Here is a 20345-nt window from a genome sequence, read left to right as displayed (position 1 = left end):
AGTTTTTTTGAGAGAGAGCGTGCACGCGAGCAGGGGAGAGGGGCAGAAGGAGAGAGAGAGGGAGAATCTTAAGGAGGCTCCAGGCGCCAGATGTGGGGCTCGATCCCAGGACCTTGGGATCATGACCTGAGCCAAAATCGAGGGTCGGACATTCAACTGACTGAGCCACCCAGGGACCTCTGCATTACCTTTTAGGAAACAAAACTCTTCTCTTGACCATAATCAGTGCGAATGAATGCAGAAACTTAATACTAGTCATAACCCTAACACTTTGATTTAAAACTATTCTTTAGAGGATGTATTTTCTTTTTTTTTTTTCAACGTTTATTTATTTTTGGGACAGAGAGAGACAGAGCATGAACAGGGGAGGGGCAGAGAGAGAGGGAGACACAGAATCGGAAACAGGCTCCAGGCTCTGAGCCATCAGCCCAGAGCCCGACGCGGGGCTCGAACTCACGGACCGCGAGATCGTGACCTGGCTGAAGTCGGACGCTTAACCGACTGCGCCAACCCAGGCGCCCCAGAGGATGTATTTTCTTTGTGGAATTAAGTGTATGCATATGTTAAGATACAAGCTCGTATATTTACACAAAATGAGATTAATGTGAACATATTGTAGTAATCTGTTTTCACTTAGTATTTCAAGAAAATATTTTAATGGCCATATAATATTACCGTATATGCGATCATTTATTTAACAAACCCTCCATTTGGGGACATTCAGGCTGTATCCAATATTTTGCGATTGTAAGTAGTAACTCTGTGTTAAATATCCTTGAAGCCAAATCTCTGAAAACAGCCCTAATTACTTCCTTGAGATAAACTCTCAGATGTGGAATTGCTGAGAAACAGGTATAAGCACTTTCAAAGAAGGCTGTCAAGTACTGCCAAACTACCTCCAGAAACAGGACACCAGTTTTGGCCCCCACCTGTTTTCTCTGTGCATTCACGCACCTGCGCGTGACAGCTTTGTTTTAATCCACATCAGTCTGATTCCAAACAGCGGACTCACTTTCGCCATTACGACCTGCTAGGGGAACAGGGTGGCTACCGGCTCCCTCTCCCCTGCCTCTTCCCACTGTGGATCACGGGTGCCCTCCTCTCAGAATGAGCTTCTACAGGGCAGCTTCCTGCCTGTCATGCGGTCCCAGGAAGTCCCTTCTACGGGAGTGTCCCAACTGACTCTCCGTCCTTAACCTCCACGAGTCGGCTCCCTTGGGGTGACCCGGAAGGTCGTGAAGATGAAACGTGAGAGTGTGTGCTACACACCTGGTAATTCATTCCCTCAAATGCTCTTCACTCGCTGGATCAAGGCATCACGCCTCTGCTTACGCTGGTCCCACCAGCCCGGACGCCCTTCCCATGCTTTCCACCTGCTGAGATCCTACCCACATGTCACCAAGTCTACCTCAAGTGCCTAATACCTCGGAAATGCTCCTCCTGTTCCTTCATGTGGGCTCCTCCCACCCAGAAGAGGTAGGTCATCTTTTTCTAAACTTCGATAAAAACTCTGACCACCTTCTAGCTTATTTAGTAGCCATTTTTATACAACCTTCTTTCTTCTACTGGACTTTCTTCTACTGGGATCTGAAACGGATTCAGCTTTGTATTCTTTGTATTGCATGTGGTGTCCTGCGCCAAATGGGCATTTTGTACAGAATCGAGGCGTTTAAGTCAGGATGGAGAAACTTCTGGAAAATCTATCGCCATAGTGTTGAGGTACAGGATAAGCCGGACAGAGAAGACAGACATGGCAAACAGATCCTATAACCATAAATACTAACTCAAATGGCCATGCCCTCATTTTCAGTTGTTGCAGACAACAACTTACACATCAAAACTGGTTATGGCCATTCTACACGATCGTCATCCGAGCATTTGTTTTGTGCTGGTTTTGGTGCTGGGCGTCTCATCTCGTTGGAGGTGCACAACCCTAGAGGACCTATGACTTCCATTTTGCAAAAGAGAAGACAGAGGCTTAGTAAGGTTAATTAGCCTGCCTGAAGTAACAGAGTCCAAACGGGGCAGGACAGACTCAAACCCAGTTCTGCCTGTTCCTTGTCCATTCTGCTGATGGCCTCTTCATCACGTGGATGGCCTGGCACCTTGTTGTGTCCCTCTGCCTGGCCCGAAGAAAGTGGGGAGAGGTGTGGCTGCCAGCAAGGAACTGGCCTACCCCACAGATCCCATCACCTGATATTTAGAGCATGAAGTGGATACAGGGGAATATACTGTGGTGAGTGGACAAAAGAGCCCACAGCTCTGAGCAAAGAGGTGGTGCCTGTGGTCAGGTGGGCTAGTTGTCAACAGGAAGAACAGGCACCTACGGCTGAAGCTAGGAGAAGAACACAGAGCACCTGGCCAACAGGCCAGACAGACCTAGTGTCCTGCTTGGGGCAGTGAGGCTAATTTTTCATCCCACTGGGTGGTGAAAGGGCCTTAGATATATTGCTACACTGGGCTGTCTCCGACTCTAGACCCAAATCCCTGTAGGAGGATATGGGGAAGCCACAGAGAAAAAGGAATGTTGTCTATGAGGCAGCCAGACTACACTGAAAAGGCAAATGCATGCTTAAACCTGGAGTCATAGAGAATTAAATTCTAATGTAAATTCATGACTTGCAGAATAGAAAAGTAAATAAATCAGCAGGGTGGTAGCATAGAACTTTCTAGAGTGTCATGCTCAGTCACAGGGGGTGGGATAATTCATGAGCCCAATTTCAAACTGTCAAAGGATATTTCCTAGAAATCATGAGTTAGAGTCATCCACAACTGCCTGTGGGAGAGAGGACTTTACCAGGGTGGTGCCTTGTTCCAAGGCAATTCAGAGACAAGAGGTCTGGGTGGGCCTGAGAGTCAGCATTTCCAAGAAGCTCCCAGGTGACACAGGTACCACAGCCTGGATAGCAAGGAATTAAGAAGTCAGCAGGGGAAGGGAGGCAAGCTGGAGTGAAGGGAGGGGTTCTTGAAAAAATATTATGTAAAACAGAAAATGTAGGAAACTAATATTTTTGCACGTTATAGCAAGGTCTAGTACACATCTGTAAAAATGTATTATCCAAGTAATAGGTCTGAGCAAGAAAAAAAAAAAATAACAAACCAAAATCAATCTACTTCTAGAGCTGGAAAATGCTTTAAAATGGCCCAGTACTCTTTAAAATGATCAAATCAACCACAAAATCATCTAAATGAAAAATGCAGCCAGTGTTTAGAATCTAACCAGGAAGCCTCGGGTGCTATTTACCTCATTTGGGCTCTTTATTTTTACTTGATATTTCTTCCATTAATTAGAAACCTGTTTACTACCTGTTACGTTTTCCTGTTTATTAGAACTCCGGGGAATCTGGACAGTAGAGGAAAAAGCTGGAAGAATAAAGCCCTGCTTCTGCTGTGTTGGCACATTCCCACATCGTCGACCCCACAACAGCCTCTCCCGATCAAATGCAACCCCAAAGGACGGGGGCGGTGGTGTCCCTAAATGCTGGGGTGGGTGGGGAGGAAACGAGACCTGGGACCTACACAGGCAGTGAAGTCACTTCGTGACTCTGCGGCCTGGATATGATCACCAATGACATAAATGGAGCTGAAGGCGACACCACCAGTGGACCAAGACACAAAAGTTATTGGCATTAGTGCAACTATCTCCAAATTCGATCCCTACCCCCAACATTGAGAATCTCAGAGAATCCTATGCTTTGGGAGTAAAGACCAAAAAATACAAATCTGTTATGTTTCTAAGTTGTACTACAGTTTCTTAGGTGATTCATAATTTATGGCTTCAAGAGAAATTTAAGATGCATGCAGATTAACAGAATTACGTTTAGAACATGCCATCTGATGGACATGCTGTGAGCCAGCAAACATCCCTGACGGTGCTCACAGGGACAGAACTTCATCAAGAGCTACAGTTAACGTTTCCCGGCACAGCAGCCCTCTCCTCGCCTGCATTAAGGCCGGAAATAATCAGGAGCCAGCTTTTGCCATGTGATTTACTACAGCTGCTCCCTGGGTATCATTTGGGCATTAAGTTCAACATTTCTTCTTCCGTGTCGCAAGGGTATAATCATCACATTATGGCTACAGTCCACTCAACGGGTCTGTGGTAGAAGGAGCTTGAAAGAATAGTTCTTCAGATATCTAACACATCTAGGTGCGGGGTCGCTTGCAGGAGCTGGCTGGGAAGTATGTTTTTGGTACTGGTTGCTTCACACCTGCACGTTACTCCCTCCTGTCCCAGCCAGCAGACCCTCAGCACCCACTGTGTGCCCTGCAGGATGCCGTTTTCTGGGGGAACAAAGATGAAAATAGGATGCTCCCTGGCCTGAAGCAGCCTCAGGGTACTGTGAGATACAGACCCCAAGTGGCACAGCAGGCTGCAAGTGCTACCTTTTATGCTTTAATTTTATGTTTTTGTGGTTAAATGCACAGAACACAAAATTTACCAGCCCATTTCTTAGGTGTACACTTCAGGGGTGTTATATACACTCACACGGTCGTGCAATCTCCAGAATCCTTCTTGCCTTGCAAAACTCAAACTCTGTCACCATGAGACACTAACTGCCCACTGACTGCCCCCGAAGCCCCTGGCACTCATCTCTCTACTGTTTGTGTCTGTGGATCGGAGCAGGCTAGGAATCTCGCATCACAGGCTCTGTCCTATTTTGCCCTCGAGCTGATTTCATTTAGCATAATGTCCTCGACGTTCTTGCCGTGTCAGAATTTGCTTCCTTGTTAAGGCTGGAATACCCCACTGTGTGGACGGACCACATTTGCTTATCCACCCATCCACTGATGAAGAACGTGCAGTGCTTCCACTCCAGGCATCCATAATGCTGCTAGAAAGTCAGGTGTGCTATGCCCGTGATCTTCAGGGGCACCTAGGTGGCTCAGCCGGTTGAGCATCGACTCTTTATTTCAGCTCAGGTCATGATCTCACGGTTTCTGAGTTCAAGCCCCGCGTCAGGCTTCGTGCTGACGGCGCAGAGCCTGCTTGGGATTCTCTGTCTCCCTCTCTCTCTGCCCCTCCCCTGTCCGCATGCGCTCTCAAAATAATAAACATTTAAAAAACCATATGTAAGATGTTGTGGAAGAACTGAGGGTCTCACAGAGGCAGATGCATTAGAAGTGACTGAAAATGAGACTTTCACCAGCCAAGTGACAGAAGGGAAGGGTCTCTTGAGACAGAGGGCCAGTGTGTGCATGCTGGGGACAGGGTGCAATGGAAAAACCTACACAGTACTCATTTGGGGGCACTGCTCATGTGAGGAGTTGAGGCTGGAGAGGTAGGTGGGGAAAGAGCTTCCTATGGCCTTGTCTATTCTGGTTTCACTGCTTCTTCAAGAGCCCAATCTGGTCTGGGACGAGGGACCCAAGTCTCGCTGCTGGAAGACTTAGACGCTGGCAAGTCTGTTCTCCGTGTATCATCCCTTGTCCCTTTGGGTTGCCTTTCATCAACTTCGAGCAAGTCTCTGAGCCCTTTACTGCCTCCCGCTAGGGGCTCTGGCTCTTGAGCCCTGACTGGGTCACAGATTCTGGGCTCTTCTCTGATGGCTGAGAGCTGGCCTGCAGCCCCAGCTCCAGTGGACCTGGGCCTCCAGGTCCAGCAGCAGCTTGTTCAGGCTGGGAGCTACCGGGGGCCCCGTAGGGATCAGATCCGTGTGTGGGAAAGAAACACTCTATGGGTAGAAGGATGGGGGGATTGGTTATAGGAGGGCAAGTCTGGAAAGGGACAGGGATGGAGGGCCGTAAACAGAGACCACCACGGGAAGGAAGAGGAGGATGTGAGAAATACAAAGCAGTAAGAATAGGTGGGAACCAGAAACTGAAGTGTGAGTGACGAGGAGCTCCCAAGTCTCAGGCACGAAGAATCAGATTTCAGAGAGTGTCCTGGCTCAGCCCACCAAGCACCATGAGGCAGCTCACAACACAAGGCAAAGTAATGCTGGCATCCCCGTTCCGTGGTCAGTTTCCAGGCAAGATTTACCAGTAATATCATCCGGTCTAATTTATATCCACAGAGACACAAGGAGTCCCCCTGACGCGTGACCAGAAAGCCTGCAGGTGGATGAAGGGTTAAATCTGTAACTGAAATTGTCAAGAGGCAAGATGGTTTCAACAAACCTTCTCCCTTGGTTTAATGAGCGCTGTCACATGCTTCAACACCAGAGGCCCGTCTAAACTGTATGTGAAGTTAACATTATCAAAGACAATCATGCCTTCTTGGGGCCAGGTCGGTGGAGGGTGGTTCTGATATTCCCAAGGGGCTTCTTTCTCAAGGTCTGTATATTCAATCACCCTTTCTACTGAAATCATCTGAAAGACACAGGACATCACATGGGTTAGGAAGGGAGGTTCTCATCCATGTTAAGAGACTGTAAAATGAACTGCTCTTTGATACTAGCTAGTTAAGTATATCTCAGGTGCCAATACCCCCAAAGAAGGCATCTGATGAGGACTGATGCAATTTACACACCTGTTCATAGTCTTGTAACACTTTCACTTATGGCTACTTCCTTCAGCATTACATTAAAACTACAAGAATTAGAGAAGTAAATCCTGAGATTTTATTTTTCCACTTTTCACACCTGAACAAAAAAACCAAGGATTTTGTCAAAGAAAGGAACACTTGTGGCCAACCATCTGCAATCTTGCTACAGAAGAGCCATCTGTTTTAAGGGAGTTGAACTGCCTAAGTCATCAAAAAAAACCTTTTTTTTTTGAGAGAGAGAGAGAGAGAGAGAGAGAGAGAGAGAGAGAGAGAGGGAGGGAGGGAGGGAGAGGGAGAACGAACAAGCTGAGAGAGGGATACAATATTAAGCAGGCTCCACACTGAGTTCAGAGCCCAACATGGGTCTTGATCCCTTGACCCTGGGATCATTGACACCTGAGCCGAAATCAAAAGTCGGGCGTTCAACCAACTGAGCCACCCAGGCACCCCCATCAAACTCATTTTAGGGATGCCTGGGTGGTTCAGTCAGTTGAGCGTCCGAGTCTTGATTTTGGCTCAGGTCACGGTCTCACAGTTCATGAGTTCGAGCCCCGTGTCAGGCTCTAGGCTGCCAGCATGAAGCCTGCTTGGGATTCTCTCTCTCCCTCTCTCTCTGCCCTTCCCCTACTCATGCTCGCGCTCTCTCTCTCTCTCTCTCTCTCTCTCTCTCTCTCTCAAAGTAAATAAATAAAAAATTTTTTTTAAATCTCATTTTCATGATCAGTCACTTTCTACTCTGTTAGAAGAGCACGCTGGAAAGATTTCTCTTTCATTTCTCTTCTCATTTCCCTTCAGGAGAAGGTGCAACTATTCCAAAGAGGACAGAATTTACTTACTAAGGCCTCCTGAACAACCATCTCGACACCTTTGCCTAGCATATTCTGAGAAGGAGCTTACCCTACCAGAAAGAAGGGACATCAGCAAATTCAGGTGCTCAACAACATACAAGAATAAATGCTAAAATGAGGCAGAGGGAAGGTAGGCACGCAAGGGGAGATACCTATTAATTAAACGAACCACCTCAAAATACTGAATTCTTTTAGCAGGAATGAGGAATTACCCATTAAGAAGCAAAAATAAATAGGCCTCTAAGAAACTAGCTTATATCCTCTCCAGGACTTCAGAACCTCCCTCCTACAGAGAGAACATTTATTACATTTGAAGACAGCTTGCGGTGAATCTAAAACCCGCTGACATAGCACACAGAAGACTGAGGAAAAGATGTGTATATTTTATTTTACACTAACTTTAAACAGATGGAAGAAGGATCTGAAAAACTTGGTTAGCTCCGATGTAAAAATAACAGTTTTAATATTTTACATAAGAAGTGCTTTCATGCCCTTTAATGGCAGGGAGACTTGAAAAGGCTAAGAACGTAAAGATAAACATTACCATATTCTCCACTTCGGCACTCTGCCTGACGCACCACTGGAACATCCCCATGAGTGTCAGGGCGTAGGACAACGCCAGGCCAACCTGCCCGGCATCTAAAGCTAAAATAGGAAGGAGAAGGGAAGTCAAGTCAGTCCCATTCTTAATCCCGAGTACAGGTCCTCCTCTCACTCTACCAAAACGACTCCTTTGTAATACGTAAATACTTGACACATGATGATAGTAATAGTTCTACTTTTACTATCTGATGACTAAGACCATAAGACAATAAAAAAAAAAAAAACACTATAAATTCAGAAAGACTGTTAAGTGAGTTTATGAACTCCAACAGGACTGACAAACACCTGACAGTATTGCACAGGTGACAAACAATGTCATTATTCAGACTTTTGGCATTACTGTTTCAAGAATCATCACGTAATTTCACTTTCTACACCCAATGCGACCACAGTTAGAAACCACTAAAAACAAGGCAATGGGTTCTGAGAGCCAGCCTTGAAATCTAAAATACTACTCTCACTGTTCCATTATTAATACTGTGATTCAGTGCTGTCACAATGGAATAGTCAGGGGTAGCGAATTCACCCCCTGCACACCAACACCTGCTCATGTGGTGCCCACCTGGTGGGGAGCATAGCATTCTCTCCTGCTGACTGGCTTTCTCAACCCACTGTACCAGGCTTGTATGCCCAAGAGATCCCAGCAGCTCTCAAGTTAAAACCTAAAGCCCTAGGCTGGACAAAACACTTAATGGAAAACTTGGTTCTCTCCATATTCTCCAGACACTTCCCCAGGAAAGTACAAAAAGTTAGCTGCTATACTCACATGGCCCTCAACCTATGCAAAGATAAAAGAAACTCATCAGGGTCCAAATAAACACTCTACACAGACCACACAGCAGAATCACACCCAGCCCGACACACCGCGAATGCTTTAATGCGATCTGTTAGAACAAGACAGTATATGGTATTGGACAAGGTGGTAAGGTTTAATTTAATAACTGTGGGGCGCCTGGGTGGCGCAGTCGGTTAAACGTCCGACTTCAGCCAGGTCATGATCTCGCAGTCCGGGAGTTTGAGCCCCGCGTCAGGCTCTGGACTGATGGCTCAGAGCCTGGAGCCCTTTTCCGATTCTGTGTCTCCCTCTCTCTCTGCCCCTTCCCCGTTCATGCTCTCTCTGTCCCAAAAAATAAATAAACGTTGAAAAAAAAAATTAAAAAAAAAATAACTGTAAACGCAGCTATAAATTGTAATCATACCACAAATAGTTATTCACATCTGTACTTACTTTTTGCCAGAATCAGGGACCCAAAGGCAACGACAATGACAAAGATGGCGCAGATGGCATCCAGACGCACGGCGAACCATCGGGACGTAGTCAGAAACAAGAACCATGCCTCTGGGTTTGCGAAGCATAATAAACAAAATGAATAAGTCAAAAAACCATGTTAATTACCTTGAATGCGGGAGAACACTTTGCCCGGTTGAGCTACACGAGAATTTTACACAACATGGAGATCAAAGCTGCACACCTAAGGAACCAGAAGGTTCCAGAAAGCCAACTTCTGACACAAAGCAATGTATGGTACAGGCAGGAATTGGTACAGTGGCTTTGTGGGAGGCATGCATTGAAAAATTCAACCGAGGGGCACTTGGGTGGCTCAGTCGTTAGTTAAGGCATCCAACTCTTGATCTCAGCTCAGGTCACGATCTCATGGTTCGTGGAACTGAGCCCACAGCATGGTCTGTACTGACAGTGTGGAGCCTGCTTGGGATTCTCTCTCCCTCTCTCTCTGCCCCACCCCCACTCACACTTGCTCACTCTATAAATTAAAATAAACTTTAAAAAAAAGAAAAGGAAAATTCAACTCAGAGGTTATAAGTAGAAATAGGATAATAAAAACTTTGGAAAAATGGGCTCATCAGTACCTTTCTTAGAGTGCCAGGCTCAACATGAAGCTTATCCTCTCATGTGGTTTACTGTTCCCAGCTGATAACAGACAGCAAAACCTCCACTTTGTTTCCAGTACTTTCCATACTTACTATAGGGTCTTGCACACAGTGTTTATTACTTAGGAGCCAGTATCTCAAGGATCATCTTGCTAAAAGTTCCCACTTCAAGTAGGTAGCAAATCTGACAATCAGGAAATCAGGAAACTGATTTCCTCAGCAACTTCTGTCACCCTGAATGCTCTCAAAATAAGAGTTGGCAAACTATAGCCTGTAGGCCAAACATGGCCCACCACCTGTTTTTGTAAATAAAGTTTTATTTGAACACAGCTATGGTCATTTGCTGATATACTATGTTCGGCTGTGTGTTCCTGTTATAATAGCAACGCTGAATTGCTACAACAGATAACATGGTACACAAAGCCTAAAACGTTTCCTATCTGGACCCTTAACAAAAAAAAGTCCATTGACCCCTGCCCTAAAAGGACAGAAAGTGATGGAAGGACAATGCAAGCCACTGGGGTAGCGGGGATGGGGGAAGCAGTGGTGTGACAGGGGGAAGGGGTAACACACAGGGGATTCTGAGAGGAGTCATGGCCCAGGGGAGAGGACAAAGACATGCTGAGGAAGGATGTGGGGCTGGGCCAGTGGTGAGACAGACAGAGAGGTGCTGCCCAGCAAGGCCAAGAGAGGGGGCATATCCCGTTCTTTGAAACCATTTCCAGAAACTCACAGACCTGAATGCAAATCCTGGTGTGCATCAAACAGTTCCTGGAACCTCTCTTCAGCTTCATATGCCCGGATGGTCCAAAGTCCCTGGAGAGACGACGATAAGTGGGAAAACACCGGGCTCCGTGCTGGGGAGGCAGACAGACAGAAAGTCGGTGAGGCCGGACTGAGGAGAGCACCTGCCTCTCATGCTGTGTGGCCACACATCCCAGTTAATGGCACACCCAGAGCTTCTGGACGGGCTGCCCGGGGGAGAAGGGACGATACCCTTCCTGGAGAGGGAACAAACATGTCAGCCCTCAAACTCCTGGTCACACTGCGCTTCCCTTTAACGACCCGAAAACACAAGTTTCTTTTCGAACCTATCTTTGACAAAATTCAAATCATGGCTAGATTTAAATAACTAAATTCTTTCTTTGCTAACTCATTTGTCCAAGGTCCTCCTCCAATGTGGCCTTCCTCCAGAACTCTTCCCTGACAGCCTTCTGAGAGGAAATTCTGTTCAGGAATTTTTGAGTCGCTAACATTCTTACACTGAATTCTGCTACAGTTCTCACCACACGTAATCATGGTTTGCTCCACCTGTGACTATTAAGGACTGGGATCTAGTCAGTATGTCCCTGAAATGGTAACAGGTTGGTGAGAAGTTCGATGAACAGCCAGTCCCACTCCTGCATCAAGAATCTCTTTCTGGGTGACGGAGAACGCAGGTATTGCAGTGCCCTTGCACCCATGGGGCCTGTGCAGCCACGGGGTCTTTGAATAGCTTTGACTTTGGCTGGAGGCAACTCCCCTGCTGGACACCTGGCCTGTGGAGGTCACTGCGTGACAGTGACATAACTCTTTCAGAACCTGACCATGGACTTAGTGGCCATTCTCTTTTGAGTAACTTCATGCTGGTTTGGGGCCTGAGGTCACATGACCAGCCATCTGTTTCCCTGCCATCTCCTCTAAGAGCACCCTGTGTGTCAGCACCAGGGGCTGGCTCCTGCCCACCAGGGAGGTGTTGGGCAGGGATGGTCACGTCCAGCTTGCATCCCCCACCATAAATAAGGCCATGACCAGCTGTTGTCAAGGGCAGGACTGTGAGTCTGTGGCCTCTGTCTGGTATGAGTAACAATTTGTGCTGTATCAGCAGGTAATACTTGACTTCTCACTTTATTACCTGTGCATCTCCTAGAGAAGACTTGTTGGGAAAACACCTGGGTGTTCAGGGGAAGGGCAGATCACTTATCTCCTGAGACACTACAGAAGTTTTATAAAATGACGGACAGAAACAATTCAGAGAAAAACTCAAACTTATTTCAGAGACTGATCCTTAGCCTGGCATCTGAACGCCTGTGTGTGTGTGACAGTTCAGTCACATGGGCACCGCATGTATGGGGGACAGGGATGCTGGGCACAAATGTGCGGACACAGAACCTCCTCTTGGAGCTTAGTGTCCACAGCTCCTCAGGCAAGGAGGAGGAAGGCTTCCCCACAAAAGACAGTGGGGCTCAGCAAAGATGGGACGCCCTGGGCTGTGGGCCTGCTGTCCACCTCCTCCACTGCGGACCTCTTTCCTGAGATACTGACTGAGGACATTAACTGTTAGGGGCCCATGCCTGCGATGCTCCTTTAAGGAAAAAGACCTTCTGTGAACCGAGGCATGACCTAACATTTCCCCCTGTATACTTCCGGGAAAGAGCCTTAAGTGATTCGGTGGTGGTTTTGACCGTCCAGTTGTATGTTTGTGATCTAGCACCCACACCACTCTCTCCCTTCATTTATACTGAGTCATCTTTAGCCTTTATTCATTTTACCTTCCTTTAAGTTTGTACTTTTAAGGCAGTAATAGGAACATAAGGGGACTGAGTTCACGCCCCAAAGAAGAAAGGCTGCAAGCTCCGAATAGGCCTTTTTTGCACTTCTCAGCACATGTCCCAGTCTGTCCCCCAAGACGTGGTCAATGTGGAAACAGGGTGCTTCCCGGGATGACTCAGCAAAGTTCCAGAGTTCCTATCAAGAAAGTACTTACAGTCTCCAGGAAACACCAAGAACTCACTAGAACCATGTTCTTATTTCTTGAGCAAATGGTGTGATATAAACAGTTTCATCACAGAGAACATTTCTAAGAAGGAAGGAGATGTGGCTGCTGACTCAGGGAGAGTCCTTGAATGAAATGCTTCAGCATGGCCACCCCCACCTGCGTCCCTCGTCAGGAGATCAAGGTTGCAGTTGATTTTCTCTGGCAGGGTTTCAGAGCAGGGTTGACTTTAGAAATCAGGGGTCGTCCAGCTTTGAAAACCAGTGAACCCAGAGACCCCACCACTAACTTTACCTCACATCCAAGAGTTCCAGGGGTACAGCAGGAATCTGCCCCTGAGAAAAGCTATCCTGTCTCTCTCACACCCTACTTAGGACTGAGTGGGATGCTAGGATGAGTGAGTTGGAGGGTCTGCAAAGAAAATTAACTGGCACAGAGGGAAACAGAGTGCCAAGGCTCTGGTATGTTCTTTTGCCCAATGTAATGCCTTTTCCCCCACAAGGATAGAGCTAGCTATCCTGAAGTAGATCCCTATAGCACCCATGGTGTTAGCCAGCAGTCACAGGCAAATGCAACCCTATGTTTCACAAAGCGGACACAAGACTGACGACTGTGTGTCCCATGACCCTGAGGACTCTTTGGGACAGACCCCTCCCCAAGAGGGAGAAGGCAGTAGCTGCTTCAAGGACCTGACAGCCATGCTATGGCTTATCATTTACATTATGTGAGGCCTGCTGGTTGTTATGTCCTTAATTCCCTCACGTTCAAGGTTCTAGCACCTTTCCAAGTGGCCAGGAAACACTTTACAGGCATCAACTCACAAGACCCTTGCAAGAGTCCCACAGGGCAGGTGTTGCTATATCTTAGAGGGAAAAACAGGCAGAAGGATTAAGAGCACTGGCCAAGATGAAGTAAATTAACCCAAGTGGCAGAACTGGGGGGTCAGACCAAACTCTTGTTCCCAAGGCTGTGCTTTTAATCACTGCCACAGTGTCTCAGACAGAAAATAATCAGGTTAAAGATGCCAATGTGTGACTAAATGCAGTTTTCTCCAGACTTTGTAGTTTACGATTAGAAAACCCCAAAATCAGGGCGCCTGCGTGGCTCAGATGGTTAAGTGTCCGGTGTTTGATTTTGGCTCAGGTCATGATCTCACAGTTTGTGAGTTCAAGCCCCACATCAGGCTCTGTGCTGAGAAGCGTAGAGCCTACTTGGGATTCTCTCTCTCCCTCTCTCTCAAAAACAAACAGAAGGAGAAGGAGAAGGAGGAGGAGGAGGAAGAGGAGGAGGAGGAGAGGAGGAGAAGGAGAAGAAGAAGAAAAGAAAGAAAGAAAACCCCAAAATCAAACAGTGATTATCCAATAGCCTTATCCATTATCATACAGATTAAGCACCTTCAGTTGAACAGTCCCTGGAAATCCATCATGAGAACTTACAACAGCAGAATCGAGAGTCAGTCAATGGTCTGAAACACGTGGCACACATTTAACTCTCCCCAGCGATGCCCACGGCAGACACTGCTAATTGATCACAGTACCCTTACACATGGAATTTGGATGTGGCTGCATAACTCAGACATTGCTAACCGATCAAGCAGATCCTGATTTGCCTGAACGATGCTACCATGCTCACTTTTGCAAAAATGGAAACTCATTACAATCAACTGCGTATTTGTCAGTAAGGTAGTTTAAATGCCAGCCTGAGGTTTCAGAGGCAGCTAGGCAATAGGATCTGAAAATAATCCTCAGGACCTTCAGAGTCCTTTCAAAGCACAAGGATGAAGCAGATTTATATAGCCAGAGCAATCAGGTATCCTCTTTTTGTCCTCCTTTTTCCTGGTGGCTCCAGCAATGGCCTCAAGAAATACTATCACCGCTTAGAGAAAACAATAGAACTGCTATTTATGGCACAGACCCACAAACCAGACATGTGACAACAAACAGTTCTAATCAACTGACCACCACATTTGGTTATCTGGGAGTGAGGAAGAAGGAATATGTGTATTTAAAGTATTGTCACAGCCTACTGGGGTGCAGGAATGTTCACAATATTCCCAAATACCCTAGGGGTCATGCTAAAGTTCTCAAAATCTCCAGATTAAGCACTGGGAAAATCCTATACTGTTTCTTGAAAAAAGCCTCACGAGGTCCCCTTCCTCCTCTCCATTTCCGCATGGATGGGGAACGGCCCCTGTCCAGACAAAAATCTCCACCTTCTTCCAGAGACCTCGTTTAAATAAACCAGAGACCTCCTTTGCAACAAGACTGACTGAAGTCGACAGACTCCATTTCATGAGCGGCCTCCACTTATAAAATGTCTGGAGCCTTGCTGTCTCCACAAAAGACGGGCTGGAGTTCATCCTTTATTCCTCCGCCTTCTCCAAGCTCCGCCACAGTAACCTGTTGAGAGACAGGACGGCCCACACGTTGGGACTACACTGCCTGCCGCCCCAAGGCAATGCCTCACAAAACCACACCTCACAGGAGGTCAGCTGGTTCTCTGACGACTGAGAAGTTTTCCTATAGCTCTTATAAAATCGATGCCCATTATCCTTTATGCAAATGCTAATGACAAATGTCTCTCAAAAATATATTATTAAAAAAGAAACAAATGGGGGGCACCTGGGTGGCTCAGTTGGTTGAGCATCCAACTTCAGCCTAGGTCATGATCTTGCCATTCCCAAGTTTGAACCCTGCATTGGGCTCCGTGCTGCAGCTCAGAACCTGGAACCTGTTACGCATTCTGTGTCTCCCTCTCTCACTCCGCCCCTCCCCCACTCATGCTGTGTCTCGCTGTGTCTCTCTCTCTCTCTCTCTCTCTCTCTCTCTCTCTCAAAAATAAACTCTTAAAAAAATTAAAAAAAAAAAAAAAAAGAAACACATGGGGCACCTGGGTGGCTCAGTCAGTTAAGCGCCCAACTTTGGCTCAGGTCATGATCTCATGATCTCACCACTCGTGGGTTCAAGCCCTATGTCAGGCTCTGTGCAGACAGCTAGAGGCCTGGAGCTTGCTTCAGATTCTGTCTCCCTCTCTCTCTGCCCCTCCCCTACTTGCACTCTGTGTGTGTGTGTCTCTCTCTCTAATTAAAAAAAAAAATTAAATTAAAAAAAAAAAACCAAGAAATACACACACAAATGCCATAACAAAAAAAATCTCTTCTGTCCCAATGAACTTGTATTTTTCCAGACAACCATGAGACCCAATAGGTTTCTCTTCTTAGTCTGGCTTGCAGGAAGCTAAGCTGGTATTAATTTGCAGTAACTATCCACAGGGTTGCAGTTTCTGATACAAATATCTTACTTCTTTATGTTTTGGCTACACCTTTATTCCTTCTTTCTTTTTTTTTTTTTAATTTTTTTTTTCAACGTTTTTATTTATTTTTGGGACAGAGAGAGACAGAGCATGAACGGGGGAGGGGCAGAGAGAGAGGGAGACACAGAATCGGAAACAGGCTCCAGGCTCTGAGCCATCAGCCCAGAGCCCGACGCGGGGCTCGAACTCACGGACCGCGAGATCGTGACCTGGCTGAAGTCGGACGCTTAACCGACTGTGCCACCCAGGTGCCCCTCTTCTTTCTTTTTTTTAAATATAACAATCTACTCTCCTTATGATTTGTCTTACTAATAACGACATACTTTTGTGCATTAATGAGATAAGCTCTGAACTATTTCATCTTCTGTGACTACCCATGTTTTCCCATTATTCCAAAACCAGGAAGCTGAATGGAAAACAAACTAAATGCATACTGAACAGAACCCTCGCCTGGGTCCTCCTAAGGGAATTACATCCAGGATCCATTTATAGGAACAGCCTGAGCGGCGGCGGTGGGGGGGGGGGGGGGCCCCTTCAAACAGTGTGGCATGACAGCAAACACTGGTGATAATAAAGAGTAACACTGAACACAATTGTTTACCTTTACAAAATATTTACCAGCTGTACCTTATTTGCCATTTTTTGAGTATGTGATAGTAATCTGTTTTTCAAAGGTATCACTTCTGACATAGGAGTATATTTCCCGACACCTCTGCTCCTTTCCCTAATCTTTCCCTTTCTTTGTCATTTCCAGAACCTTCAAGGAAAGACAAATTCCATTATTTTCCTTCTGTATTTCAAAATATTTCCAACATGAAATATTTCTTAAAAAAAATTACCTGAGTGCCTGCTCTATGTTAGGAAGCATGTCATGAGTAAGACAGAAATGGCCCCTGTCCTCACAGTGCTCACGTTCTAGTGGAGCGTCACTACATGTATATCCTCTGTTTCTTCCTTGTGCTACCCTGCAAAGCTGGGCCTGGCAGGCCACTAGCTCCATGTGCCCTAAGGGCCACTCTGACTCATGGTGGCCACAATATTCGATTATGTAACATGAGCTTGGAAAAAATTCTGGAAGAGAGAGTCTGCACAATTTCAGGGGTCTCCTTAATTACAGCAAAAATGGAAGTGAGCCCACATCGCCAGTGCAACCTGAGAACCTCTGTACTCACTTGTAGATTCCAGGCGTTTGACATCCCTCGATGTTTCTAAGAAATATCGCCGAAGAACAAAGAAAATGATGCCAAAGGGAATCAGAAGTATCGCGATCCAAGGAATCACCACCACTGCAACAGCCACCACACCACAGACTTGCAGAAATGTCTGAAATAGGGAAAAGAGATAAAAAGGCCTTCTTACCAAGAATTCTCTTCCAACATAGACTTTAAAGGGTTGTTTTGTTAGGATTCAACTCCTTTCTTCCAAAGACTTGTTGGAATGGCAGGGCATGGTTTCCAAAGATATAATAGAATTTTACAAGTGGTCCTGATGATGTTTATACACCTAATCGTGATGTACCAAAGACAATAAGAATTTTCTAGATATTAGTTCTTTTGATACACTCAGTAGCCCTAGGAGATAGGCATTATAATCTTCCCTATTTAACAGATGAGAAAGTTTGAGACTCAGAGAGAAGAAGACTTGAATCCCAAACTATCATGAGTCAGTGGATATTACCAGGGAAATCAGCAAGCAGAAATCATAGATGAGAAATTCGGAAGATTCAACTATACATGTGGGGATAAAGAAGTGGCTAATTACAAATTCAGTGGTCAGAAAGGGAGGGAGAAATTTAAGTATTTGCCTTTGAAAGTGAGGATTCCTCTTTCTTGGCTTTCTATCCACAGTTAACATTTACCGAATGCTCACTGTGTACAGTGCTACCCATTAAGTACTTTGCGTGTACTAACTCATTTAATCCTCAGAATGGCCCTATCCAATACTAGTATTATCTCGCTTTCCACATGGAGACCCTGAAGCACAGGCAGAGGAAAAGCAACTTGATTAAGACTGCAAAGCATTAGTCATAGAAGCCTACATCATTAGCCATCATGATATATTTAAGCTTGCCCTCAATGTAATGCCAACTTTTTATCCTTCCGGAAAAAAATTCTTGACTTATTTGGCCCCCTAATTTGTCTTTAATTTTTTCCTCTAAAGACCTTACTTACGGAATTTCAGAGTTTATCAGTGTGCCTAAAAAAGGACAAAAGAAGGGAAACAAATTTCTGAGATTTCTTAGAAATCTTATGAAGAGTTTTAAAAATAAGGAAACACAAAGTCCAAAATCTTTTTTTAAGTTTTATTATCTGGGCCAACAGACACATGAAAAGATGCCTGACATCACTCATCATCAGGGAAATGCAAATCAAAACCCACAATGAGAGATCATCTTCTGCCACAGAATGGCTAGTATCAATAAGACAAGAAATAACAAGTGTTGGTGAGCATGTGGAGAAAAGGGAACTCTCATGACCATTGGTGGGAATGTAAATTGGTACAGCCACTGTGGAAAACAGTATGCACGTTCTGGAAAAATTAACAATGGAAATACCACGTGATTCAGAAATATCACTACTGGGTATTGGGGCGCCTGGGTGGCTTAGTCGGTTCAACATCCAACTTCAGCTCAGGTCATGATCTCGCGGTCGGTGAGTTCGAGCCCCGCGTTGGGCTCTGTGCTGACAGCTCAGAGCCTGGAGCCTGTTTCAGATTCTGTGTCTCCCTCTCTCTCTGACCCTCCCCCGTTCATGCTCTCTGTCTCAAAAATAAACAAACATTAAAAAATTTTGAAATAAATAAATAAATAAATAAATAAATAAATAAATATCACTACTGGGTATTTACCCACAGAAAAGAAAAACACTAATTCGAGAAGATATGTGCAGCCCTATGTTTACTGCAGCATTATTTACGACAGCCACAATATGGAAGCAACCCACACATCCATCAACAGATAACTGAATAAAAAAGACCGAGATCGTGCCATTTGCGACAACATGGATGAACCCAGAGGGCATTACGCTAAGGGAAATAAAGTCAGAGAGAAACAAATACCATATGATTTCACTTACATATGGAATCTAAAAACAAAACAAACAAAAAGCAGAAACAGACCCATAACTGCAGAACTGATGGTTGCCAAAGGGGAGGGGGGTGAGGGATGAGCAAATTGGGTGAAGGGGAGTGGGAGATACAGGCTTCCAGTTATGGGACGAATAAGTCAGATGAAAGGTAGAGCATAGGGAATACAGTCAATGGTATTGTTACTACATTGTGTTGCATGTGGACAGATGGCAGCCACACACGCCGTGAGCACAAGTGTTACGAAGAGTGGTAGAATCACTATGTTGCATGCATGAGTGTCATTGCGTACACTGCGTGTCAACCATACTTTGATTTAAAAAAGGATCAGGCTGTCTTGATGCTCCCATTTTTACAGGCCAGGCTATCCTGTTTCTAAAATAAATATTTCAAATAAAAAATATGACAAAAATTATTTTACTTCCAGAACAACAATCAATTTTATCATCTGGATAGGAAATTTTCTATCATTAGGATGTTTAAAATATCTATCTCAAAGGCTAATGATGATAACAACACAAGTGCCCTGTGTCAGGTATGGGCTGTACACAGGTAGCGTACCGAGTTCTATGAATGTTCAATCATGACCTCATCTTGTGAGGTGATTTTATGTTGGGAAATGATACTGGGCTAAAAAGAGCAGGCAGAATAGAAACCCAAGTCACCTGGATGATGCTGATTTAAGTATCCACCTTTATCAGGAAAAAAAATGGTATCATGGTGTACAACTTCAGGTGACATGAGTGCGATCAACATACTTTTGCATCTGCCTGCTAGGACAGTGGGCTCATTGAATGGTGGGAACGGGCACATTCACATGGCATGTGAACTCCAAAGTTTGTGAATTCAGGTGGATACAAACCCAGGACTATATGCACGAGGCACAGGGGGCTGTGGAAATACAGGGAAGAATACATGAATAGTTTCCGGAAGGTTCTTCAACTCACAACCAAATTTCACAGGCTGGTTTAACAAACAGAAAGAGCGGCAATGAATAACTTGCAGTAGTAATCACAGCTGATGGAAATACTGCCCAAGAGGAAGTCGGGCTGCAAAGGTCAAGGTGCCTGCCCACATTAACATAGGTTGTTCTGTGTCCTCTCAGAAGGCGCCTGCCCAGTGCCTTCCCCACTGTGCCAGCCAGGGCAGCGGGCCCCGGGCGCATCTCCAAGGGAAGGATTAGCAGGGCAATGCCTGAGGGAGACACATGTTATCATCTCACAGTTATTCCAAGTCAGTTTTCTCAGAGCTTCATCACAACCAGCTTGTGAATGAGCAAAGAAGGAACTGTCATTTCCATTTACAGATAAGGATTGTGAAAGCTGGCAGGTTAAGTGGTGGACCCAAGTTCTCCCGGGAAGTTACT

General features: G+C 45.6%; 1 protein-coding gene across 3 annotated transcripts in view; it reads right to left on the bottom strand.

Annotated features, from left to right (window-relative positions):
* Positions 1 to 20345, bottom strand: part of ABCC4 (ATP binding cassette subfamily C member 4 (PEL blood group)) — a 265767-nt gene that overhangs the window by 44875 nt on the left and 200547 nt on the right. For all 3 annotated transcript variants that reach the window (XM_040487238.1, XM_040487236.1, XM_040487237.1), the window contains 5 exons: positions 17068 to 17218; positions 10566 to 10685; positions 9167 to 9277; positions 7880 to 7980; positions 6121 to 6312 (listed from right to left, as the gene is read on the bottom strand). In XM_040487238.1, the coding sequence (XP_040343172.1) occupies positions 6121 to 6312; positions 7880 to 7980; positions 9167 to 9277; positions 10566 to 10685; positions 17068 to 17218 (675 nt within the window). The remainder of the gene's footprint in view (positions 1 to 6120; positions 6313 to 7879; positions 7981 to 9166; positions 9278 to 10565; positions 10686 to 17067; positions 17219 to 20345) is intronic.

The sequence above is a fragment of the Herpailurus yagouaroundi genome, unplaced genomic scaffold (assembly GCF_014898765.1).
Source record: "Herpailurus yagouaroundi ecotype Mexico unplaced genomic scaffold, PumYag 164, whole genome shotgun sequence".
NCBI lineage: Eukaryota > Metazoa > Chordata > Mammalia > Carnivora > Felidae > Herpailurus > Herpailurus yagouaroundi.
Note: the sequence above shows the minus strand (reverse complement) of the source record. Positions and strands in the feature narration are given on the sequence as shown.